Raw genomic sequence first — 27414 nt, 5'->3', positions numbered from 1 at the left:
GCTTTCTAATACTTGCCTTACGCCATTCGATCCCCGGAAACCCCTTTTGTTGATGGTAGATGCATCGGATTTCGGGATCGGTGCTGTGCTTGCGCACAAAGTTGGCTCCCATGATCGCCCTATTGCCTTTGCGTCCAAATTGCTCTCGTCTGCGCAAAGAAATTATTCACAGATAGAGAAAGAAGCTTTGGCTCTCGTGTTTGGTGTTACTAAGTTCCATGATTTCTTGTATGGTCGTCACTTTACCATCATCACAGACCACAAACCTTTGACATCGCTTTTTCATCCGACCAAGCCTGTACCTCCACGTACAGCGCAGAAATTCATTCGCTGGTCTATTTTCCTCTCGCAGTACCGCTACGATATCTTGTATCGGTCCACTGCTAAGCACGGAAACGCCGATGCGTTGTCCCGTTTGCCTGTTGCTGAGGATAAAGCATTCGATTCTTCCGAACTTGCTTGCATGTTCATTGATTCGGAAACCGATGAAGTGGTCGAATCGTTTCCGATTGATTTTCGTCGTGTCGCTACAGCCACAGCTGCTGACCCTGTCCTTGCTACTGTTTTACGTTTTGTTGCTACGCAATGGCCTTTGTCAAAGTCTCGGATCGAGGATCCGTTGGTTCGCCGATTTTTCGCTCACAAGGAGAGACTTTTTGTTCGACGTGGTGTTTTGTTGTTGCGTTCTGATAATGATGAGTCCAGAGTCGTGGTCCCACGTTCGTTACAGTCCTCTGTTTTACGGCTTCTTCACCAAGGACATTGGGGTATAGTGCGAACGAAACAACTTGCTCGTCAGCACTGTACTTGGTTCGGAATAGATGCTGCGATTACGAATATGTGTTCTTCGTGCCCGGCGTGTGCCGAACAACAAGCCGCACCGCCGCGGAGAGTCTTTGCATGGCCAAAAGCCACTTCCCCTTGGCAACGCTTGCACATTGATTTTGCTGGTCCCTTCTGGAATGCTCGATGGTTGGTTCTGGTCGACGCCTTCAGTAATTTTCCTTTTGTTGTCCGGATGTCTTCCACGACGTCCTCCGCCACCATCCAAGCGTTGTCTGCTATCTTTTGCATTGAAGGTCTTCCGCAGACTATTGTTTCCGACAATGGCCCACAATTCATGTCCGCAGAATTTCAGTCATTCTGCCAGGCCAATGGTATTCAACATCTGACATCCGCGCCGTTTTCGCCTCAGTCCAACGGTGCCGCTGAACGATTGGTCCGGACTTTCAAGTCACAGATGTTGAAATTGAAAGAGTCGCATTCTCGGGAGGACGCATTGTTGCTCTTTTTGTCTTCGTATCGCTCTCAGCCCCGAGATGGTCGCTCGCCGGCTGAGTTGCTCCACGGTCGTCCTCATCGCACCTTGATGTCTTTGCTGTATCCGCCGCATCAGGTTCCTGTGCAGCGGCAGACTCCTGCTTTTGCTCCAGGCGACGTTGTATTTTATCGCAACTATCGAGGTTCACGGCGTTGGCTCGCAGGGCGCATTCTTCGCTGCCTCGGCCGCGCGATGTATTTGGTTTTGGGGGCCTCTGGTGAGGTGCGTCGGCATCTCAATCAGCTGCGCCTCTGTCGTCGCTCGGGTTCTGCCGCTCCCCGTCTGCTTTCAGCGACGGTGCCGTCCGATCAGCGCCCTGGGGACCCATCTACTGGCTCGCCTCATCCCCAGGTGTTACCGACGATGCCTTCCATTTTGCCCCATGGCGACGCGCCGCCGCCGCCGCAGCAGCAGCAGCCGCCGCCGCCGCCGCTTGTTCTCCCGCCGGCGCCGCCCGCCTTCGACGCTTCGTTGCAGCCGCCAAGCGCCTCCCAGGGTCACGCGCCGCCGATCGCTTCCCGTGACCAGCTGTCCTCCGCCATGGAACTCCCGCCCGCTCCGGACCACATGACGTCATCGCGCGTCGGCTACCCCGACGCAATGGAGGTTGATCCTTCGGTCACTCCTGTCTCTTTACGGGCGCATACACCGCATGTTGACGTGCACCCTGGACTAGTTTTTCAGGCGTTTCCTAGCTCCCCTCGGACCGCATGGCCGGGTGCGGGTGGCACAGCCTCGCCTGTTGTTAGGCTCCCCACCTCATCGCATACGTCAACATGTGGTCCTCCCCACGGCGGGCGGAAGCCTTATCACACGACCGTTCGCCGATTTGCGGGGGAGGAATGTGGTGTCACCGCCAGACACCACACTTGCTAGGTGGTAGCTTAAATCGGCCGCGGTCCATGTAGTACATGTCGGACCCGCGTGTCGCCACTGTGATCGCAGACCTAGCGCCACCACCAAGGCAGGTCTTGTGATACGAGAGAGCACTCGCCCCAGTTGTACGAGAACCTTGCTACCGCCCAGTTGTACGAGAACCTAGCTACCGACCAGATGTACGAAGCCTTTCTCTCTCATTAGCCGAGAGACAGAATAGCCATCAGCTAAGTTAAGGGCTACGAACTAGCAAGGCGCCATTTGTATCAGTGCCTATAGCTTACGAGTATTCAAGAGAGATGTATTCCAAGGACTAATAAAAAGATAAGTAATAAGCATCTACATACTTTTCTTCTTATTCATTTATAAGTTCTCATGTTCCAGACTTCACGCCCGTCGGCGTTAGCCTTGCGTGCCCTATCGGCTACAGCGTTAGTCTAGCGTTCATTTTCAGCCATCTCAACTTCACGGTGTCGGCCCAGATACCGACACAACAAAACCTACGTTTCTAGCATTTATAGACTTAGAGAAAGCTTTTAAAAATGTTGATTGGAATACTCTCTTTCAAATTCTGAAGGTTGCAGGGGTAAAATACAGGGAGCGAAAGGCTATTTACAATTTGTACAGAAACCAGATGGCAGTTATAAGAGTCGAGGGGTATGAAAGGGAAGCAGTGGTTGGGAAGGGAGTGAGACAGGGCTGTAGCTTATCCCCGATGTTATTCAATCTGTATATTGAGCAAGCAGTAAAGGAAACAAAAGAAAAGTGTGGAGGAGGAATTAAAATCCATGGAGAAGAAATAAAAACTTTGAGGTTCGCCGATGACATTGTAATTCTGTCAGAGACAGCAAAGGACTTGGAAGAGCAGTTGAACGGAATGAGTGGAGGGTATAAGATGAACACCAACAAAAGCAAAACTAGGATAATGGAATGTAGTCGAATTAAGTTGGGTGATGCTGAGGGAATTAGATTAGGAAATGAGAGACTTAAAGTAATAAAGGCGTTTTGCTATTTGGGGAGCAAAACAACTGATGATGGTCGAAGTAGAGAGGATATAAAATGTAGACTGGCAATGGCAAAGAAAGCGTTTCTAAAGAAGAAAAATTTGTTAATATCGAGTGTAGATTTAAGTGTCAGGAAGTCATTTCTGAAAGTATTTGTATGGAGTGTAGCCATGTATGGAAGTGAAACGTGGACGATAAATAAAGAAATGGCTCTGAGCACTATGAGACTTAACATCTATGGTCATCAGTCCCCTAGAACTTAGAACTACTTAAACCTAACTAACCTAAGGACATCACACAACACCCAGTCATCACGAGGCAGAGAAAATCCCTGACCCCGCCGGGAAGGACGATAAATAGTTTGGACAAGAAGAGAATAGAAGCTTTCGAAATGTGGTGCTACAGAAGAATGCTGAAGATTAGATAGGTAGATCACATAACTAATGAGGAGGTATTGAATAGAATTGGGGAGAGGAGGAGCTTGTGGCACAACTTGACTAGAAGAAGGGATCGGTTGGTAGGACATGTTCTGAGACATCGAGGGATCACCAATTTAGTATTGGAGGGCAGCGTGGAGGGTAAAAATCGTAGAGGGAAACCAAGAGATGAATACACTAAGCAGATTCAGAAGGATGTAGGCTGCAGTAGGTACTGGGAGATGAAGAAGCTTGCACAGGATAGAATAGCATGGAGAGCTGCATCAAACCAGTCTCAGGACTGAAGACCACAACAACAAAAACAGCAGGGGACACATTCAGGAACTTCCTCGTGACATAGCGGCCCACCCCTGACAATGACCATAGCCCAGAATGGCTGCTAGAAGGGTGCAGGCAGAGCACATTATAAGGCTCCGAGACCTTCCTGGGCTCCCTTTGCTGGGCCCCATACTTTTCGCTTTATGGATTCCAGGTACTGTCATTGGAAACAGGGGGCATCAAATGTTTGAGATAGCAGCTGGCGGGACTATCTGATCCCCAGCTGTAATCAGATCCGGTCATGTCATATGAGAGACCACCATCCCCCCATGTCTTCTGAGAGACCACCATCCCCCCACCTCCTCCGCAAAATTATGACACAGCGGATGCCCAACCACCATCCACCAAAGCTGCCACCTCATTACATAGCGTCCTAGCTGGCATTGGCAGTCTCCTCTGCCTTCTACCTCATGCCAATACGAACCCCATCCATGCAGCGAAGAACTACACAGGACAAAGTGGAAGCTGAGATTTGTTAAGGTATAGGCTCCCAGGGAGGCTGATCCTTGTCCTCCCAGTCCAATGCCCCCCCCCCCCCCCTCCCACACGCCTGGTTCAAGCAGGCAAGTAATGCCTTGGACATTACCAGCCCTACACGTCAGTTACACGAATGAGAGGCTTGGTGTCTCACACAGCGAGTGACGAGGAAATGAAGAAGCTGGAGGCGACTCATGGCAACAGTGGTTTGTGCTCTCTGTGCTGAGACCTCTGTGTGCTGAAGCCACGTGGTATGACATGTGCGATACCCCTTGCTACTTAAGGATGGCGCTAGCCATGGCCAAGACACTTCGCTAAAGTTTATTAAGCTGTTTGTTCCGCTGAATTTGTTATAAGATATATTGACTTTGCTGTTGTGTATGGATTACTCACTTATCTGTTCTTTTGGACTGTTTGTGCTAGCTTATAATATCTTTCTTTGAAGTATGAGAGATGTACTTTGATTTTCTCACGCTTTCTGACAAAGTACGAGACTGTGTGTCTGCTTCGCTGTACTTCTGTGTACTGTACTCTCAAACAGTATACTTTTTTGAGGTCTTCATAGCGCTATATTCTGGCAAGATAACGCAAGACCGCATGTTGCCTGCGCTGTGCTCATCTGCCTCGATAGAGAGGGTGTTCGACTGTTGCTCTAGCCAGTCCTTTCTCCAGATCCCTACCTCTACATGTGCCTACTGTAAACCACTGCCGGCCGCAGTGGCCGAGCGGTTCTAGGCGCTTCAGTCTGGAACCGCGCGACCGCTACGGTCGCAGGTTTGAGTCCTGCCTCGGGCATGGTTGTGTGTGATGTCCTTAGGTTAGTTAGGTTTAATTAGTTCTAAGTTCTAGGGGACTGATGACCTCAGATGTTAAGTCCCATAGTGCTCAGAGCTATTTGAACCATTTGATTTGTAAACCACTTTACGGTGTGTGCCAGAGGAAACTTTGTGCGTGATTGTTGCTTCCGCCTTTTCCTGTTCTAGTCGCGGATGGTTTATTTGAAGAACGATTCCTGGTAAGCCTCAATAGAAAGTAAAATTAGAGAGATTCGAGCTCGCACAGAGGTTTCCATTACTGCCTCCTGGAATGGTTTGTCAGATGAGATATACAGCTAGAACGTGTTAGGGGTTCGACGAGAGGTTTTTGTGACTTGTATAGTAAGGAACTGCTCCCTAAAAATCAGCTTTTCCTCAACTGTTCACCGAACTGCTAGCGATGCGTATTGGGTGGACTAGCCCTTCTCACTATGAACTATAATGAAAGAAGAATGACTGATAATACTTATCTTGTTTTGTTATTTTCCAGTTTCTGGTAGATAGCGAGCGCTATGTCCATGGATTGGTGTACTACCGGTGCCCTCGTTGTTCTGACGGCGTGGCTCCTATGGAAGTACCTGTCGTGGAACTATGGATACTGGCAGAGTCTGGGAGTGCCCTGCCTGGAGCCTTCGGTGCCATTTGGGAACATGAAGGACGCCATTCTCGGCAAGAAACACGTCACCGAAGTCATCAGAGATATATACAAGTAAGGTCAACGAAACACCAAAACTACGTAATCGAATATTCACGCATATTGAGTGTCCATGTCCGTCAGTAGAAATTTATACAAGACTCTAAAAGTGGTATTTTTGATATAAATGAGTCAATCAGTTCCGAGGTGTGGCATATCACAAGAACTGTACTGGTACAATTATTTAAAAGAGAGGTCTACCGGAATCACGGGAATCACTTCTACAAGTGTAACATAATGCAGTAATGAATAAAAACTCTGTGTTCGGAAGGGGGAGAGGGGCAGCAAATGCCCCCATTAGTTTTACATGTTTTATTTTTCTGCACGGGCTCTATCATGCTCTATGGATCTAGGTGAGCACTGTGTAAGAGCATATATTCCCTGTTCGTCAAAGCTCTTCTCCTGCGTTCACAGTCATGCTTTCACTGCACGAATTATGCTCTCACCTTCTTAAAAGTTTGTACCACATAGAGAAGCCTGGAGGGATTCAAACAGGTGATCTGCTGATGGCACCTGTTCTGCACTATGGGGTGAATGAGAAAATGTCGAACTCAGTTTGGGGATGTGTTACGGCTTCAGAGACTTCTGTGTGGGCGAATATTGTAATGGTGGAGCAAGGTTCCTTTTGGAACCTTGTCAGACCGAACACGCCAGAAATGGTTTTTGAGTCTGTTGAGAGTCTTCACATATGCCTCTGTATTGATGGTTGTCCCTTTTGCCTACATATCCACGAATATGAACTAATCCAAAGACTGTCACGATGATTTTGAAGAAGTCCATATTTCATCACATAATAAACAATATTTAACGCTTTCCTAAGCCTTGAATATACAGAGACTATATAGCACTGTCTCACTAACAAAATATGTTTGTTCTCAAATTCTGTTAAATATTGTAAAGACGAAACAAAGCAAAAATAATTATGAGAGAGTGCGCTATATACATGAATATAATGGCAACAGATAGTTTGACAGTTTTCTGGCAGTTTGCATTATAGTATCTATAGTACATTATATTATATACTAGTGACTAGATACAGTTTTACATTCATAAATCTTATGGCGCTGGCTACTAAATTTACGTTGTTACAGCTTGTTGAACGCTACACCGTCGACAAATTGTTTTTAGAGCCATCAGTCTTTCGACTGGTTTGATGCTGCACGTCACGAATTCCCTTCCGGTGTCAACCTTTTCATTCAGACTCTTGCACTTGCAACCTATGTCCTTAAGTACATACTGGATTCATCCCAGTTTCTGTCTTTCTCCACGGGTTTTACCCTCTGTACCTCCTAGTATAAAGCGAGTTATTTTCTGATATCTTAACAGATGTACTACGATCCTGCCCCTTCTTTTTGTCAGTGTTTTCCATACATTTCTTTCCTCTCCGATTCTGCGGGAAACCTCATTTTTTACCTTAGCAGTCCACCTAATTTACAACATTCTTCTGTGCCACAACGTCTCAAATGTTTCTATTCTGTTCCGGTTTTTCCACAGACTATGTCTCACTGCCAAACAATGCTATGTTCCAAACGTACATTCTCAGAAATTTCTTCCTTAAATTAATAACTATCTTTGATACTCCGCTTAATAGGTCAGGAGTCCTACACACAGGAGGCGGTCACACAGGTAGCGGGGGCTGTGTGGAAGGGACTGTGCGGTTTTTTTTAGATTGTTAGAGGGTCTCAGGGGACCACAGAAGGGGCGTCCGTCTAAAAGTGGGCTGGTAAAACACAGTAAGGTAGTTGTAGAAACGATTGGTATTGTAGTTGTAAATTGTCGTAGCTGTGTTGGGAAAGAACCAGAGCTCCAAGCCCTAATAGAAAGCACTGAAGCTCAAATAGTTGTAGGTACAGACAGCTGGCTAAAGCCGGAAATAAGTTCAGCCGAAATTTTTTCAAACGATCTAATAGTGTTCGGAAAGGATAGATTAAATACAGTGAGTGGTGGAGTATTTATTGCTGTCAGGGGTAGTTTGCCTTGTAGCGGAACTGAAGTAGATAGTTCGTGTGAAATAGTATGGGTAGAGGTTATACCTGACAATCGGACTAAACTATTGATTGGATCGTTTTATCGACCCCCCGACTCAGAAGATATAGTTACTGAACAGATGCCGGCCGGAGTGGCCGAGCGGTTCTATCGCTACAATCTGGAACCGCGCGACCGCTACGGTCGCAGGTTCGAATCCTGCCTGAGGACCCGCCAGGATAGCCGAGATGTCCTTAGGTTAGTTAGGTTTAAGTAGTTCTAAGTTCTAGGGGACTGATGGCCATAGATGTTAAGTCCCATAGTGCTCAGAGCCATTTGAACCATTTTAGCCATTTACTGAACAGTTCAAAGAAAACTTGATTCTCATCTCAAATAAGTACCCCGTTCACACAGTAATAGTCGGTGGTGACTTCAATCTATCCTCGATATGCTGCAAAAATTATACGTTTAAAGCCGGCGGCAGGCATAAAACGTCATCCGAAACTGTACTGAATGCTTTCTCAGAAAATTATTTCGAACAATTAGTTCACAAGCCCACTCGAAGCGTAAATGGTTGCGAAAGCATACTTGACCTTTCAGCAACAAATAATCCTGGACAAATAGTGAGTATTATGACGAATACAGGGATTAGCGACCACAAGGCAGTTGCTGCTAGGCTAAATACACCTACAACCATCAAAAAGAAACGCAAAGTATATTTGTTTAAAAAAGCCGATAAAAATGCTCTTAACGCCCTTTTAAGAGACAGTCTCCACTCGTTCCGATCTGATCATTTACGTGTAGAAAAGTTGTGGAATGTTTTCGACAGCAGTTGACAGATATATACCACATAAATTAATGAGTGATGGTACTGACCCCCCGTAACCTTCTCTTCTCCTCCTTCCCCTACAACTGCATCCAACCTCCAGGACTATTAGATTTTCATCTCCCTTTACCTACTGAATTACTCGTTCGGTATCCTCACACACTTCCTCTATCTGCTCATATTCGGCATGTCCACTGGGGGCCGAACCGCACAAAAATCCTGGGTTTGGTGTTAGGCGGCGGTGGTGTGGGTGGACTGCTGTGGCCTGATACGGCGGGGACGAAGTCTCTCCGTAGTTTCTAGGTCCCCGGTTCAATACACGATACACATAATATAATGAAGAGAAACCGATCTCTGGAAATGTACCGTTTCTGACTGAACATTGACGCAGTTCTTTTCAGGCAGTAGTTAACTATTGGTAACTGCAGCACCTACAAAAATTCTGACTTTACTGTTAATAATGTCTGTGAGGTCATTAACCTACGTCATGATCAGCAACGATACTAACACACTTCCCTTCTGCGCACCCGAAGTTACTGCTTCTTCTGTCGATGGCTCTCCATTGGAGTTAAAGTGCTGCTTGAGCTTGTGTGGGAAAAGTTCTGTTGCGACAAGACATGGAAGTATTGTACAAAACACGAGGTGAGGATCTGAGTGCTCTATGGTCGTATCAGACATGAATGCAGAACGGCATTCTATCTAAGAGCTGCTATAAAATATACTATATTAATTGTTCAGTGCAATCTCTTTATATAGGAAAGAAACATGGGTTACTATACTTTCAGTTACCAAGTTGTGGCTGTTTTTCAACGTCACCCAGGTACCCACATTTGACTGCTTATGAATCATTATCCAAGAAGACAGACAAAAAAATGTGCTTAAGATTTTTAGTAGGGTAGCGAATAACAAAACAAACATTATTGTACATAAGCCTTGTTGACTGAAACATGTACTCGTAGATTTACACACAGAAAACTAGTCTTTCCATATGTTTGTCCGATGCAGGATGTTATTCAAACTACTTTGAGTAACATCCTGCTCAATTTGTAACTTGTAATTTAAATCTATATCCGAATCCCACCATTAATTTATTGAAAACAGAGAAGGTATGTTCTTGAAGTCTATTTTATATCTATTTTTTTGCTATTACCTATTTCTTTTAAGGCCTTAACAGTTATATGCTCTCCTTATAGTTCTAGCAGAGAGCACTCGGTCATTTTAATTGTTGCTTTTATTTCCTGTTTTACGCTATTGTTAAAGCATTCCACATCTTCTTGGATGTGTGTGGCCAACTGTCTTTCTCCAGATTTTTGGGAAATTTCTGTATAGGACTTCAAGCTTACAACATCCGCAGATCAACTTTAAACGTAGCTATCCCGTCAGTTTTAAACTCTGTAAGCAGCTCTTCTGTTGCTAGATGCGCAATGTTCACTCCACCACATTTCGATACGATGTAACCATATTTTTTTAAGCCGATCCGAATGGGAATGGATGTTAATTGACAGAGTAAACGTCCTCGAATACACGATTTTCTTCAAGCACTCCAACTTGTGACCACTTTACACTGCTGTTTCAGAAAATATTGTCATTTTGTGTTTCCCAGTCATACCCAAGCTCTTTCATAAACTGTGAGTAAAAAACTTTGTAAACGGTACGTGGATACGTCAATGGCCTGTTCTTTTCTGAATAACTGTATGTATTCTTCCACTGTGGCAACTGATTACTCAAGTACTCCATTTCTCATTATTTGACTTTAACTTTTTCCATTCTCAGTTTCGTTTTGTGTATACGTAACACATTTAAGTGCACGTAAAGGAGAAATTTCTTTAATGACGAATGGCTTCAGTCTGCTTGATACATTGTTTCTTCTTCCTGAGACCTGAAGAATAACATTATTCATGCGAACCAGTCCTAATTCATCAACACCTGTATCTAACGGTATTGTGGAGAACAATATCCAGGATTGAAAAAAAATTTCTTGTCCAGCTTAAATATAAAACATATAATACTTGTATCATCTTTGTTCTAAGTGTTTGATAAGGTATAGATACGTGATATCTCCGTCTTAAATTGTGACTAGACAGCTAGGTCCACCATTGCGCAGTAAAGCGATACTTACTGCAAACCCCCAAGTGTGATTCGCATTGTCACCCCCGAACGCATAAGGCCCACATTGGGTGCGTGTATATTCGGATCTCCGGGAAAGGACTGCCAAGGGGGAGGTTACAATGAGAAAAATATTGAATAATCAACGAAAGGATAACGTTCTACGAGTCGAGGCGTGGAATGTCAGAAGTTTGAACGTGGTAGGGAAACTAGAAAATTTGAAAACTGAAATGCAAAGACTCAATCTAGATAGGGGTCAGTGAAGTGAAGTGCAAAGAAGACAAGCATTTCTGGTCAGATGAGTATAGGGTAATGTCAACAGAAGTAGAAAATGATATAACGGGAGTAGGATTCGTTGTGAATAGGGAGGTAGGGCAGAGAGTGTGTTACTGTGAACAGTTCAGTGACAGGGTTTTTCTTATCAGAATCGACAGCAAACCAACGCCGACAAAGATAGTTCCGGTATACATGCCGACGTTGCAAGCTGAAGATGAAGAGATAGAGAAAGTGTACGAGAATATTGAAAGGATAATACAGTATGTAAAAGGGGATGAAAATCTAATAGTCATGGGGGAATGGAACGCAGTTGTAGGAGAAGGAGTAGAAGAAAAGGTTACAGGAGAATAAGGGCTTGGGTCGGGGAATGAGAGAGGAAAAAAACTAATTGAGTTCTGTAACAAGTTTCAGTTAGTAATAGCGAATACTCTGTTCAAGAATCACAAGAGGAGGAGGCATACTTGGAAAAGGGCAGGTGAAACGGGAAGATTACGGCTAGAATACATCATGGTCAGACAGAGGTTCCGAAATCAGATACTGGATTGCTAGGCATACCCAGGAGCAGATACAGACTCAGATCACAATATAGTAGTGATGAAGAGTAGGCTGAAGTTTAAGTCATTAGTGAAGAGGAATCAATACGACAGAAGTGGTATACGGAAGTACTAAGGAATAACGAGATACAGTTGAAGTTCTCTAAGGCTATAGATACAGCAATAAGGAATAGCTCAGTAGGCAGTACAGTTGAAGAAGAATGAACATCTCTAAAAAGGGCCATCACAGAAGTTGGGAAGGAAAACATAACTACAAAGAAGATAACCCCGAAGAAACCATGGGTAACAGAACAAATACTTCAATTGATCAATGAAAGGAGGAAGAACAAAAATGTTCCGGGAAACTCAGGAATACAGAAATACAAGTAGCTGAGGAATGAAATAAATAGGAAGTGCAGGGAAGCTAAGACGAAATGGTTGCAGGAAAAATGTGAAGACATCGAAAAAGAAATGACAGTCGGAAGGACAGACTCAACATAGAGGAAAGTCAAAACAACCTTCGGTGACATTAAAAGCAAGGGTGATAACGTTAAGAGTGCAGCGGGAATTCCATTGTTGAATGCAGTGGAGAGAGCGAGTAGGTGGAAAGAATACATTGAAAGCCTCTATGAGGGGAAATATGTGTCTGATGTGATAGAAGAAGAAACAGGAGTTGATTTAGAAGAGATCGGGGATCCAGTATTAGAATCAGAATTTTAAAGAGCTTTGGAGGACTTAAGATCAAATAAGGCAGAAGGGATAGATAACATTTCATTAGAATTTCTAAAATCATTTGGGGAAGTGGCAACAAAACGACTATTCACTTTGGTGTGTAGAATTTATGTGTCAGGTGACATACCATACGACTTTCGGAAAAGCATCATCCACACAATTACGAAAACGGCAAGAGCTGACAAGTGCGAGAATTATCGCACAATCAGCTTAACAGCTCATGCATCAAAGTTGCTTATAAGAATAATATACAGTAGAATGGAAAAGAAAATTGAGAATGCGCTAGATGACGATCACTTTGCCTTTAGGAAAGCTAAAGGCACGAGAGAGGTAGTTCTGACGTTGCGGTTAATAGTGGAAGCAAGACATAAGAAAAATCAAGACACTTTCATAGGATTTGTCGAGCTAGAAAAAAGCGTTCGACAATGTAAAATGGTGCAAGATGTTCGAAATTCTGAAAAAAGTAGGAGTAAGCTACACTCCTGGAAATGGAAAAAGGAACACATTGACACCGGTGTGTCAGACCCACCATACTTGCTCCGGACACTGCGAGAGGGCTGTACAAGCAATGATCACACGCACGGCACAGCGGACACACCAGGAACCGCGGTGTTGGCCGTCGAATGGCGCTAGCTGCGCAGCATTTGTGCACCGCCGCCGTCAGTGTCAGCCAGTTTGCCGTGGCATACGGAGCTCCATCGCAGTCTTTAACACTGGTAGCATGCCGCGACAGCGTGGACGTGAACCGTATGTGCAGTTGACGGACTTTGAGCGAGGGCGTATAGTGGGCATGCGGGAGGCCGGGTGGACGTACCGCCGAATTGCTCAACACGTGGGGCGTGAGGTCTCCACAGTACATCGATGTTGTCGCCAGTGGTCGGCGGAAGGTGCACGTGCCCGTCGACCTGGGACCGGACCGCAGCGACGCACGGATGCACGCCAAGACCGTAGGATCCTACGCAGTGCCGTAGGGGACCGCACCGCCACTTCCCAGCAAATTAGGGACACTGTTGCTCCTGGGGTATCGGCGAGGACCTTTCGCAACCTTCTCCATGAAGCTGGGCTACGATCCCGCACACCGTTAGGCCGTCTTCCGCTCACGCCCCAACATCGTGCAGCCCGCCTCCAGTGGTGTCGCGACAGGCGTGAATGGAGGGACGAATGGAGACGTGTCGTCTTCAGCGATGAGAGTCGCTTCTGCCTTGGTGCCAATGATGGTCGTATGCGTGTTTGGCGCCGTGCAGGTGAGCGCCACAATCAGGACTGCATACGACTGAGGCACACAGGGCCAACACCAGGCATCATGGTGTGGGGAGCGATCTCCTACACTGGCCGTACACCACTGGTGATCGTCGAGGGGACACTGAATAGTGCACGGTACATCCAAACCGTCATCGAACCCATCGTTCTACCATTCCTAGACCGGCAAGGGAACTTGCTGTTCCAACAGGACAATGCACGTCCGCATGTATCCCGTGCCACCCAACGTGCTCTAGAAGGTGTAAGTCAACTACCCTGGCCAGCAAGATCTCCGGATCTGTCCCCCATTGAGCATGTTTGGGACTGGATGAAGCGTCGTCTCACGCGGTCTGCACGTCCAGCACGAACGCTGGTCCAACTGAGGCGCCAGGTGGAAATGGCATGGCAAGCCGTTCCACAGGACTACATCCAGCATCTGTACGATCGTCTCCATGGGAGAATAGCAGCCTGCATTGCTGCGAAAGGTGGATATACACTGTACTAGTGCCGACATTGTGCATGCTCTGTTGCCTGTGTCTATCTGCCTGTGGTTCTGTCAGTGTGATCATGTGATGTATCTGACCCCAGGAATGTGTCAATAAAGTTTCCCCTTCCTGGGACAATGAATTCACGGTGTTCTTATTTCAATTTCCAGGAGTGTGTAAGGAGAGGCGGGTCATACACAATATGTACAACAGTCAAGAGGGAATAATAAGAGTGGACGACCAAGAACGAAGTGCTTGTATTAAAAATGGTGTAAGACAATGATGTAGCCTTTCGCATCTACTGTTCAATCTGTACGTCAAGGAAGCAATGATGGAAATAAAAGTAAAGTTCAGGAGTGGAATTAAAATTCAAGGTGAAAAGATATCAGTGACACTATTCGCTGATGACATTGCTATCCTGAGTGAAAGTGAAGAAGAATTACATGATTTGCTGAACGGAATGAACAGTCTAATGAGTACGGAGTATGGATTGAGAGTAAGTCGGAGAAAGACGAAGGTAATTAGTAGTAGTAGAAATGAGAACAGCGAGAAACTTAACATCAGGATCGATGGTCACGAAGTAGATGAAGATAAGGAGTTCTGCTACCTCGGCAGTAAGATAACCAATGACGGACGGAGCAAGGAGGACATCAAAAGCAGACTGGCAATGGCAAAAAGGGCATTCCTGGCCAAGAGAAGTCTACTAATATCAAATATTGGCCTTAATTTGAGGAAGAAATTTCTGAGAATGTACGTCTGGAGTAGAGAATTGTGTTGTAGTGAAACAATGACTTTGGGAAAACCGGAACAGAAGAGAATCGAAGCATTTGAGATGTGGTGCTACAGATGAATGTTGAAAATTAGGTGCACTGATAAGGTATGGAATGAGGAGGTTCTGCGCAGAATCGGAGAGGAAAGGAATATGTGGACAGCACTGATAAGGAGAAGGGACAGGATTGTAGGACATCTGTTAAGACATGAGGGAATGACTTCCATGGTACTGGCGGGAGCTGTAGAGGACAAAAACTGTAGAGGAAGACAGAGATTGGGATACATCGAGTAAATAATTGAGGACGTAGGTTACCAGTGCTACTCTGAGATGAAGAGGTTAGCTCAGGAAAGTAATTCGTGGCGGGCCGCATCAAACCAGTTTGAAGACTAATGACCAAAAAAAATGTGCATATATATTTTTGGTCATCAGTCTTCTGACTATATATATATATATATATATATATATATATATATATATATATATATATACTTGGTCATCAGTCTTCAAACTGGTTTGATGCGGCCCGTCACGAATCCTTTCCTGTGCTAACCTCTTCATCTTAGAGTAGCACTTGCAACTTACGTACTCTGTTATTTACTCGATGTATTCCAATCTCTGACTTCCTCTATAGTTTTTGTCCTCTAGGGTACTTGCGCCGCAAATGGAAAGTGCTGTTGATATGCGCTTTTCACAGAATGGATTGGTAGTCAGGGCTGCAGTAATACGGCGGTGCATATCATCGGGTGTAGTTGGCGTGTGCTTGTAAACAGCGTCTTTCAGCTTTCTCCATAGGAAAAAAGTCTACAGGTATCATATCCGGGGAATGGACCGACCAAGGTACAGTTCCTCTGCGCCCATTTCAGCGATTTGGAAACAATTCGTGAAGACATGCTGTAGCTCTTCGTGCATTATGGGCTGGACAGCCATCATGTTGGTACCACAGGTTCCTCCTAGTCTACAGAGGAACGTCTTCTAGCATCCGTGAAAGATGGTCTGTTAGAGGGCTGCGATACTTATGCCCGTTCAGTGTTCCATCTATGACAAACGGGCCTATGAAGTGATGGTTCACTATCCCACACCAAACGTTTACACTCGATGGCCTTTGATGTTCCAAGCGACGAAGTCAATGGGGATTGTCAAGAGACCAATAGTGCATGTCTCGGCGGTTTACAGAGCCATGATTGGTAAATATGGCTTCATCACTAAACATGGTACATGACACATCTGCGGTATCCGACCGCCGTGTCATCCTCAGTGGAGGATGCAGATAGGAGGGGCGTGGGGTCAGAACACCGCTCTCCCAGTAACTGCATCAGCAGCAAGAACATTAATTTCCCTCTCTTCTGTCGTCACTTGTTTCCATATTTTTCGTTATCTAGAAGTTAAACTACAACTTTCAAGTAACTGGTTGAAGAGGCTTATAAATAATTGCCTAGATGGTTGATGTCTATTGGGATATCTTTCCGCATACGCCATACAAGACCGAACTGCATTCTTCCTATGCTCTCCATACTCCATGAGCATGTAGGCTTTTTCTGTATTGGTAAATCCCGTCGTTCACTCACTATCTACTGCTTGGACTGTCACACACTAACTGACTAGCAAGTCGCGGTTCACTAAGGGAGGCAAATATAACAACATCTTACCGAGGAATTACGCAGGTTGAATGGTACAAACAAGTGTCAGTGTGGAAGCTTTCCAAAATAAGATATCTCGTAAACGATTAGCGCTAGAATCCTGCAGCAAACACCATAGTCGTTGTTATTTAATCTACCTTTAGTTTGTTAATGTCAATAGGCATTATTTCATTTATAAAAGTGCATATTTGCACAGAAAATACACTTTCTAAGTATTCTCACAGTGTGATTATTGGCTAACAACACGAGCCCTTGACTACCAATCCGTACTGTTAAAACCGCAAATCAATAGCACTTTCCATTTCTGCAGTATTTGCGGTGCAAGTTTTGTGTGATTCACCCTGTATATTATCAGTCATATGCTACAGGAAGTGCTGGTATCTTTGAATGTGGAGTATGTAAGGATGATTAAACCAAGACTACGCATTTTGATTCGTATAAGAAGAAAGCGCAGTTTGCAAAAGAAAAAAAAAATTGGAGTCAGATCACAAAGTGAGTCGGGATTTTTTGCCTATCGAGCTGCATGTATTGGTCCATGGGATCAGGTGTAACACAATCGTAGTTTTCGCCATAGATGTATCTCCTGTACTGCATGAATGCCATAGAAATCACATGTAGACGAAATTTCGTGTTTTTACACCTGACAGGCTCGATAGCAGTGTCACTGAGGGCATTATGACCTCAAATGCGGATGGCCTATGGGGGGGGGGGGGGGGGGGAGGAACGGGAGCTTTATGGAGGCCAGAGGCCGTGGGGGTGGTGGAGGGCTGCAGATGCCCAGCTAACTTTCATTCAAATCGGTCGACATTTAAGTGTACTACACACGATGGGGTTTGAACCAAAACCTTAGGACAGATGGATGGATATGATAGTTGCACCTGCGAAGAGAATAAGGCAAGTGCCGACCCTCGATTTCCCAGGAACTTTGCTCAGTGGAAGAAAGATCGAAGTAAGCGTACACATGTCTACGCTTATCCGTAGATACTCGACCGTTTCTGAAAAATCGATGGTCAAAGTTTTCGAGCTATTTTCGTGGTCATTTATGTGGCTCTTACCGCGCAATATCTTCACGCGAAATGGTGGCGTAGTGGTTAACGTAATGGCTTCTTGATTTTTCGCCCCATGAACGAAATCTGATTGTTTTTAAAAAAATTGTTTTCATTGTTTTCATTTATCTACCCATGTTCGTAGAGGGTTACTGCACGAATGATACAAGGTCGTCATATCAATTGTAAAGTTATAACTGGATTTCACAGTATATGTCACATATTTATTATATAATATATATGTGTGTGTATGGTATACTGAATGGTTACAGTCTTTTTAAATTCCCGTATTTCGATATTTCATTCTCATATCAATTCTCATTTATATTTTATTTATTTATTTATATTTATTATATTTTATTCATATATTTATTCTTCAGGAAGATTTGATGCATTTCCTTCGAAACAGAGATATTCCGGAAACCACGAGGATCGCGCCAAATATGTTTATCACAGTGACATTTCGTCATATGAATCTCTCTCGGGAAACAAACGTCGTTAACACTGGTGAAGACTTGGCGCGTTGGCAATAATTTCGCGCCGGACCAAGCATAACGAATCACTTTTCCGATAACTGGCGCTTGAAATTGATTATGAGTATAGGTACACACAGGAATTTCACCGAAAACAGTTAGCACATGGATAAGAACGACATTATACCAATATGCAGTGGAAAAGATTTGTGTAGTATTCTTCTGCACATATGGATATATAAATGAAAAACAAAAATTAAAGTACTGATCGAATTTCGAACACTGGGCGCAAAACAAAGAAGCCGCGACGCTAACAACTTTTTTTTGTAACTTTTTTTCCACTAGACCACTTCCACTTCAAAAGTTCGCTTCTATCGCCCATAGTACCCCAAAAATGTAACCTACAAACGAAAACAATATCTAATGCCACCGTCACTTTCACCCTAAAAGCTAACGACGACGGATTTTTGCCAGCACTTGAAGTTCCGCTCGCGAAGAGAAACGAAACAAGCCTTCGATCGTTCTGTAGAAGAAGGAGGAATAAGGAAAAGGGTACAATATTTCCTTTTATTTAATTTAATTTTTTAAATTTGATTATATTTTTTCCGGTGGTGTCCGTAGAAGCAGGGTCGTCTTTTCGTTCATCTAGGATTAAATACTCTGTAATTACTGTTGATGTCCCACATCAGTCCATCCTGTGCCATACCTTCAATCTCTTTTCACACCCAGTGCACCCCAATGCGCTGGAGGATGCGTTAACAACGACTCCAACTAATCGCAAAGAGAGAATCGTACAACAGCTCGCACTGTAAAACCGTGTAGTTGCTCGTTAGAATAGTGCCAAAAATAAAAAGCTCTCACTAAAAAAGTGTGACAACGCCATGCGTTTAACCTACACCGTGGCATTATGTCGAGTAGCGGGGTAGTAAGTGATGTCAGGATGAGTCGGTTCGGTGGGCTCTACGGACTGAGGCGTCCGTCACAACAACGATGCCAACAGGCGGCGTGTGAGGAACCAACAGTGGGCAGCCATATCACAAACGAAACGGTGCATGTCGGTGTCGACAGCGGCGAATATGGGGCAATGGCTCTGAGCACTATGGGACTCAACTGCTGAGGTCATTAGTCCCCTAGAACTTAGAACTAGTTAAACCTAACTAACCTAAGGACATCACAAACATCCATGCCCGAGGCAGGATTCGAACCTGCGACCGTAGCGGTCTTGCGGTTCCAGACTGCAGCGCCTTTAACCGCACGGCCACTTCGGCCGGCGAATATGGGGCAGAGAGCACCTGAGCCACCACTTCGCCTGAGCTTATCGAGAGTCGAAGACTACATGATGTACCTCGAAAATACCTCGAAAACTTCGATTGTCGTTTCCTCAGAAACGGTCGAGTATCTACGGATAAGCCGAGATACACGTTCACTTCCACTGAGCGAAGTGTCTGGCAAATCGGGTTATGGCACTTGCCGTGTTATCCTCGTTAGCTGTATATAGATATTTGCATTGCGAAATATCGCTTAAACAGCACAAAATTTAAGAAAATTGTCATCTAGGTGTTCGACACCAGAGCCTTCCGAATTGCTTGAATGTGGGGCAAGGGGCGGGGCCGGATGTATGATGGCAATGGCATCTGTTGGGGCTAGACTGTTAGCTAAAAGTGAAAGTAGGCCTGGTAATTAGTCGCAGGTCGATACACCGCTTCCCGTCAGATCACCAAAGTTGAGCACCATCGGTGACAACATGAAACATATTTGCAGTTGCGAATATGGACAGCCGTCAGTGGTATAATCGAATGACGACAGTGAAAATCTGTGGCGAACCAACCGAAACTCGAACCCGGACTTCCTGTTTATCGCGGTCGTTGCTTTACTCCTAGGATACCAGGGCACGCTTTACGGCCTGACCCAAACCTCCATTCGTAGTCAACCATGTGTCTGTAACATGCACTTGTACATCCACTATTTATTTTCAGGTACAGGGGAGATATTTTAAATGGAAGTGACTTGCCCTGTGTCGTCGAATAAATACCATATTGCAGTGCTGGTGTTGTTCAGAAGTGCGATGCCATGTTCTTTCTGACATGCAAAACCTAAGCAATAGGCACTGCGGCATCTAAAGTCGTTACGAAGTACATGAAATGCATTTGTTGTTGCAAATATGGACAATCATCAGCTGAATAGTCGAATGACGACAATGAAAATTTGCGCCGGACCGGGTCTCAAACTCGGATTTCCCTCTTAACGCGAGCGGTCGCCTTAACTGCGATAGCTATCCGTGCGCGAGTCACTGCACAAATTTTGAGTGTCTGTCATTCCCGTATACAGCTGATGGTTGTTCGTGTTCGCAACTGCGAATACATTTAATGTGATTCATACCGTGTGCAGACGCCGCAGTGCCTGTTCCTTCAGACATGCATGTACACTCATGTTCATGAATTAAAGATAACTGCAGAATGTGGTGCCACAAAACGTGGCACTACACAAAACTAGCGCTAATAGCATAGGCACATAAGGAACACACTCGACACAGATCTGTAAGTCCACGGTATTGGTAATAGTTGAGAAAACCGTTCCGGAACACATGTGCTACAAAACGCCACTGTTTCCTGCGCATGTACCCCGACATCAGTGTGGGATGTGATCACCATGCACACGTACACAGGCCGCACAACGGGTTGGCATACTCTGGATCAGGTGGCCGAGCAGTTGCTGGGGTATAGCCCCCCATTCTTGCACCAGTGCCTGTCGCAGCTCCTGAAGTGTCGTAGGGGTTTGAAGACATGCAGCGATACGTCGACCGAGAGCATCCCAGACGCGCTCGATGGAGTTTAGGTCTGGAGAACAGGCAGGCCACTCCATTCGCCCGATATTTCCTGTTTAAAGGTACACATCTATGGTGGCAGCTCGATGGGGCCGTGCGTTATCATCCATCAGGAGGAAGGTGGGGCCCACTGCACCCCTGAAAAGGCGGACATACTGGTGCAAAATGACGTCCCGATACACCTGACCTGTTACAGTTTCTCTGTCAAAGACATGCAGGGGTGTACGTGCACCAATCATAATCCCACCCCACACCATCAAACCACGACATCCATACAGGACCCTTTCAAGGCCATTAAGGGGTTGGTATCTCGTTCCTGGTTCACGCCAAATGAAAAACCGACAAGAATCACTGTTCAGAATGCAGCTGTACTCGTTCGTGAACATAACCTGGGACCACTGTTCCAATGACCATGTACTGTGTTCTTGATACCAGGCTTTACGGGCTCTCCTGTGACCAGGAGTCAGTGGAATGCACCTTGCAGGTCTCCGGGCGAATAATGTCTGTTCAGTCATCTGTAGACTGTGTGTCTGGAGACAATTGTTCCAGTGGCTGCGGTAAGGTCCCGAGCAAGGCTACCTGCAGTACTCCGTGGCTGTCTGCAGGCACTGATGGTGAGATATCGGTCTTCTTGTGGTGTTGTACACTGTGGACGTCCCGTACTGTAGCGCCTGAACACGTTTCCCGTCTGCTGGAATCGTTGCCATAATCTTGAGATCACACTTTGTGGCACACGGAAGGCCCGTGCAACGACCTGCTGTGTTTGACCAGCCTCCAGTCGCCCTTGTAATCTACCCATCATAACGTCATCAATACGTGTTCTTTGAGCCATTTTCAACACACAGTCACCATAAGCACGTCTGAAAACGTCTGCACACTTATTCGCTGCACTGTACTCTGACATGCACCAACACACCTCTGCGTATGTGGACTGCTGCCATCGCCACCATGCGACGACCGATGATCAGATGCACCGTATGGTCATATCCCGAGGTGATTTAAGCCCGAAAACTGCCATCAGAGCGTTGTTTCACTATGTATCAGCATTATCCTTAATTTATGAGCATGAATGTATGTCCGAAAGAACATTGCAGCGCACTTCCGAACAACGCAGGCACTGCAATACCATATTGATCCACCGACATCGGGCAAGCGACTTTCAAATAAAATGTCTCCCCTGTACTGGAATATACATAATGGATTTATACAGGGTGTTTCAAAAATGACCGATATATTTGAAACGGCAATAAAAACTAAACGAGCAGCGATAGAAATACACCGTTTGTTGCAATATGCTTGGGACAACAGTACATTTTCAGGCAGACAAACTTTCGAAATTACAGTAGTTACAATTGTCAACAACAGATGACGCTGCGGTCTGGGAAACTCTATAGTACGATATTTTCCACATATCCACCATGCGTAGCAATAATATGGCGTAGTCTCTGAATGAAATTACCCGAAACCTTTGACAACGTGTCTGGCGGAATGGCTTCACATGCAGATGAGATGTACTGCTTCAGCTGTTCAATTGTTTCTGGATTCTGGCGGTACACCTGGTCTTTCAAGTGTCCCCACAGAAAGAAGTCACAGGGGTTCATGTCTGGCGAATAGGGAGGCCAATCCACGCCGCCTCCTGTATGTTTCGGATAGCCCAAAGCAATCACACGATCATCGAAATATTCATTCAGGAAATTAAAGACGTCGGCCGTGCGATGTGGCCGGGCACCATCTTGCATAAACCACGAGGTGTTCGCAGTGTCGTCTAAGGCAGTTTGTACCGCCACAAATTCACGAAGAATGTCCAGATAGCGTGATGCAGTAATCGTTTCGGATCTGAAAAATGGGCCAATGATTCCTTTGGAAGAAATGGCGGCCCAGACCAGTACTTTTTGAGGATGCAGGGACGATGGGACTGCAACATGGGGCTTTTCGGTTCCCCATATGCGCCAGTTCTGTTTATTGACGAAGCTGTCCAGGTAAAAATAAGCTTCGTCAGTAAACCAAATGCTGCCCACATGCATATCGCCGTCATCAATCCTGTGCACTATATCGTTAGCGAATGTCTCTCGTGCAGCAATGGTAGCGGCGCTGAGGGATTGCCGCATTTGAATTTTGTATGGATAGAGGTGTAAACTCTGGCGCATGAGACGATACGTGGACGTTGGCGTCATTTGGACTGCAGCTGCAACACGGCGAACGGAAACCCGAGGCCGCTGTTGGATCACCTGCTGCACTAGCTGTGCGTTGCCCTCTGTGGTTGCCGTACGCGGTCGCCCTACCTTTCCAGCACGTTCATCTGTCACGTTCCCAGTCCGTTGAAATTTTTCAAACAGATCCTTTATTGTATCGCTTTTCGGTCCTTTGGTTACATTAAACCTTCCGTTGAAAACTTCGTCTTGTTGCAACAACACTGTGTTCTAGGCGGTGGAATTCCAACACCAGAAAAATCCTCTGTTCTAAGGAATAAACCGTGTTGTCCACAGCACACTTGCACGTTGTGAACAGCACACGCTTACAGCAGAAAGACGACGTACAGAATGGCGCACCCACAGACTGCGTTGTCTTCTATATCTTTCACATCACTTGCAGCGCCATCTGTTGTTGAAAATTGTAACTACTGTAATTTCGAAAGTTTGTCCGCCTGAAAATGTACTGTTGTCCCAAGCATATTGCAACAAACGGTGTATTTCTATCGCTGCTCGTTTAGTTTTTATTGCCGTTTCAAATATACCGGTCATTTTTGAAACACCCTGTAAGTGCAGGCTGTAGACGCTTTGTTGACGAATTTCGGGTCAGGTCGTGAAGCGTGCACGGTAGCCTAATCATAAGGCGACCGTTCGCGGTAAGGGGAAAATCCGTGTTCCGAGTCCTCCTCCGGCACATTTTTTCAGTTGTCATTCCATCACACTGCTGATGGTTGTCCCTATGCGCAGCTGCGAATGCATTTAATGTATTTCATAATGGCTGTAGTCGCCGCAGTGTCTGCTCCTGTGGACATGCATGCACGTCCGGAAGAACATTGCATCGCGTTTCTGAACAACGCAGGCGCTGCAGTATAGTATATAAAGGTGATAACGGCCGCGAGAGCGATGTGCTGACACCATATCCCTCCATAGCTGCATCCGATCAAGACAGTTGGCTGTGAGGATGACATGACTGTTGGTCGGTTCCGTTGAGCCTTCCGAGGCCTGCACGGACGGACTTTAGTTTCGTGGGAGACACACCATTAGATTACACCTAATTTCTCTGGTTTCCCTGTACGTTCCTAGTCAGACGCTGTCGGGTCAGGCAATCTCCTACTACATCTATAATGCGTGGCAGTGGATAGACCTCACCATTTATATATACACCGAGAACCACTGAGTGATCCTGTGTTCACTTCACTTCGTTGTTCCACTACAGGGTCAAGTGACCGTATAGCAAGTAGAACGCCAGGTAACTGAAGTGTGAAGCCTTTTGTTTGCTACAGCCAGATGGAAGGCCAGCCGTTCTGCGGCTTCTACCGCTTGCGGGATCCGCTGCTGCTCGTGAGGGATGCTGATCTGGCGAGGACGATGCTCGTCAGGGACTTCCCATCCTTCCACGACAACAGTGCCTGCGTCGACGAGAACCTCGATCCGTTGTTCGCGAGAAATCCATTCTTTCTTAAAGGCGAAAAGTAAGTATCGCCTACAAAATAATAAGTTTAACTGAAAATCTTTTAAATTAGACTGTTTCGTGGAGAAGTATAAACGTCGTTGACTGCATACTTCATTGTACTTGTAATTGGCTACAGCTCGCTCTGCGTTAACATCAGTGCTGCTTCACAGCATCTGTATTTACAAAACGTGCAGACTGATTTTGCATTCAGAATGAGATATTCACTCTGCAGCGGAATGTGCGCTGACATGAAACTTCCTGGCAGATTAAAACTGTGTGCCGTACCGAGACTCCAACTCGGGACCTTTGCGTTTCACGGGCAAGTGTTCTACCAACTGAGCTACCCAAGCACGACTCACGCCTCCTCCTCACACCTTTACTTCTGCCAGTACCTCGTCTCCTACCTTACAAACTTTACAGAAGCTCTCCTGCGAACCTTGCAGAACTAGCACTCCTGGAAGAAAGGATATTGCGGAGACATGGCTGTGGCTTCTGTGAAGTTTGGAAGGTAGGAGACGAGGTACTGGCAGAATTGAAGCTGTGAGAGGAGGTCGTGATTCGTGCGTGAGTAGCTCAGTTGGTTGGGCACTTGCCCGCGAAAGGCAAAGGTCCCGAGTTCGAGTCTCGGTCCGGCACGCAGATTTAATCTGTCGTGAAATTTCAGATTTTGCATTGTTATCCATTTAGATGGATGTAAGGTAGCGATTCTTATCTTCAATCATTGTTGTTTGGTACCATTTGACAAAATTGACAGTTCATTGCAACACTGTTGTAAAGTGCGTTGAATTCTATTAAGCTCGAACGATACGAAGTAGATAATTTCCTGACTGTCCGATGATAGCAAGGAATAACACAAAAGGCTTACTCATTTCTAAAACTGTCAATGGCTCAGAATGTATATTGTCTGCTGAGTGCGGCTCTCGCAGCCGAGCGAAGCAGACGTGCGGTGTGTGCTCTCCGCTGTCAGAGAGAGCCCGCGCGCCTTGTTTACTTTCTTCGGCCGACACTAACGTGACGCCGTAGCGCTACAAGACCATGGCAAACCAATACAGAAGATCAACCTTGAAATTCACGTTTCGGAACGACTTTACCCGACCAAAGGCGCTCGAAGTCGAACGCTTTTTAAAAGAGGAAGCCAAGATCCCGGCTGCCGACATTGTCGGCATTCACTTTTCCATCGTCAGTAGCACGGTCTATGTAAAGCTCATAAACGAAACTACATGCGACAAGGTGCTTCGTGAGATGAAACAAGAACTCCGCTTCTGCCACGCAGATGGCAATGTTGGCAACGTCGAGGTTGGCCATGCCGCAATGGGACTGCGGACTATCCGCATATTCGAACTTCCATTTGAACTCCCGGCGGCAGAAATTGTAGCGGCACTCCGCCCCTACGGCACGGTACACGAACACGTGGCTGAAAAATGGACCCAGTTTAAGACGTATCCCGTACTCAATGGAGTACGCCAAGTGCGCATAGATCTCCAACGACACGTGCCATCCTATCTACAGATAGGAGGATGCCGGGCCATAGTTATTTATGACGGCCAGCCGAAGACGTGTTCCGGATGCGGCAAAGAAGGACACCTTCGTTCCGAGTGTCTCCAGCGTCGGATCACACACCTCCCACCGAAGGACGTTGCACCACCAGCGGCGAAGACTGTTCTACCAGTGACTTACGCGGCGGCGCTCACGACGTTCTCCACACAACAGACACGGCCGACCGCTTCAGCGGTACAAGAATCACTTTCCACGGACAAAAACCTGGATGATCCGCCGACCTGGCCAGTGGTGGAAAATAGCACTACGACTCTGGAGCTACCGAACGCGACAGACATTGACGCCGGCAAGATGGCAATTGATTCCCTTATTGTGCCGACCGAAGCGTTTGTTCCGGCGGAGCGTGAGTCAGTGCCGTCTTCTGACAATGAAGGCCATGTACGGAAACAGCGATCACCGAAACGCCGAAAGCGCCGTCGTCGGACCGTGTCGGAACACAGCGGTTCGCATTCGGCCGGGGAAGAACAACTGACCCCTCAAGAAGCCAGCCGCGAAGCTGGGGCTGTTTCCACTGACTCCAACCTTGCAGAACAGACAGAAAAACATGCAGCTTTCGAACATCAGCCCATTGACAGAAACAGTGAGCAGCGGGAAGGTACCAGTGCAGGCAGCGAAGTCGCCCGGCCCCTTACTACCAAACATTCCGGGGCTATGGAACATGAACAGACATCCGCGCCCGCTTCGTGGGCCGAGGACGTCGAGACACAAGATCCCGACCCGCGGCCAGCTGAGGCACCGCCGGATCATGCAGCATAAGCAGCACAGGGAGGACCGCGTTTGGCGGGGGGTGTCATTACTTCGATGTTCGCTTCTCTCCAACTTCAACATGGATAACCTCGCCCAAACCACGCGTTGCCAGGCTTACCGCCTGGCGACAATGAATATCAACATGATCAGTTCTCCTGTCAAGATCCAACTTTTGAAAGAAACCATACGAGCCATGGGAGTTGACTTTGCTTTCCTACAAGAAGTGAAAACGACTGCACTCCCGCACTTTTACGGTTACGCCACACATGTGACGCCCGGTAGCCCTGCAGACACCGGAGTGGCGATATTAGTGCGTGAAGGTATTGAAGTTACCGACGTCACGTTTCTTCCCTCCGCGCGAGGAATAGCATTTACGGCACTCAACACCCGATTCATTAATGTTTACGCGCCGTCGGGTACCACAAGACGTCACGACCGCGCCAGATTCTACTCCACAGATGTCGCTCCCCTTTTCCTTGGACGATACGACCACAGCGTCTTCGCCGGCGATTTTAATTGCGTACTTCACCCCAAGGACCAAATCCCACATTACATGCCTTGTGCGGAACTGGGTGCGATGATCCAAGAACTTCACTTGTGCGACACGTGGGA

General features: G+C 46.2%; 1 protein-coding gene across 1 annotated transcript in view; it reads left to right on the top strand.

Moving 5' to 3' along the window:
* The window catches only part of LOC126412657 (probable cytochrome P450 6a20), a 121285-nt gene that overhangs the window by 24571 nt on the left and 69300 nt on the right, over window positions 1–27414 (top strand). The window contains exons 2-3 of the mRNA XM_050082360.1: window positions 5739–5957; window positions 24329–24517. Coding sequence (XP_049938317.1) covers window positions 5761–5957; window positions 24329–24517 — 386 coding nt within the window. The 5' untranslated portion in view covers window positions 5739–5760. The remainder of the gene's footprint in view (window positions 1–5738; window positions 5958–24328; window positions 24518–27414) is intronic.

The sequence above is a fragment of the Schistocerca serialis genome, chromosome 7, assembly GCF_023864345.2.
Source record: "Schistocerca serialis cubense isolate TAMUIC-IGC-003099 chromosome 7, iqSchSeri2.2, whole genome shotgun sequence".
Taxonomy (NCBI): domain Eukaryota; kingdom Metazoa; phylum Arthropoda; class Insecta; order Orthoptera; family Acrididae; genus Schistocerca; species Schistocerca serialis.
This window is presented reverse-complemented; position numbering and strand designations above follow the sequence as displayed.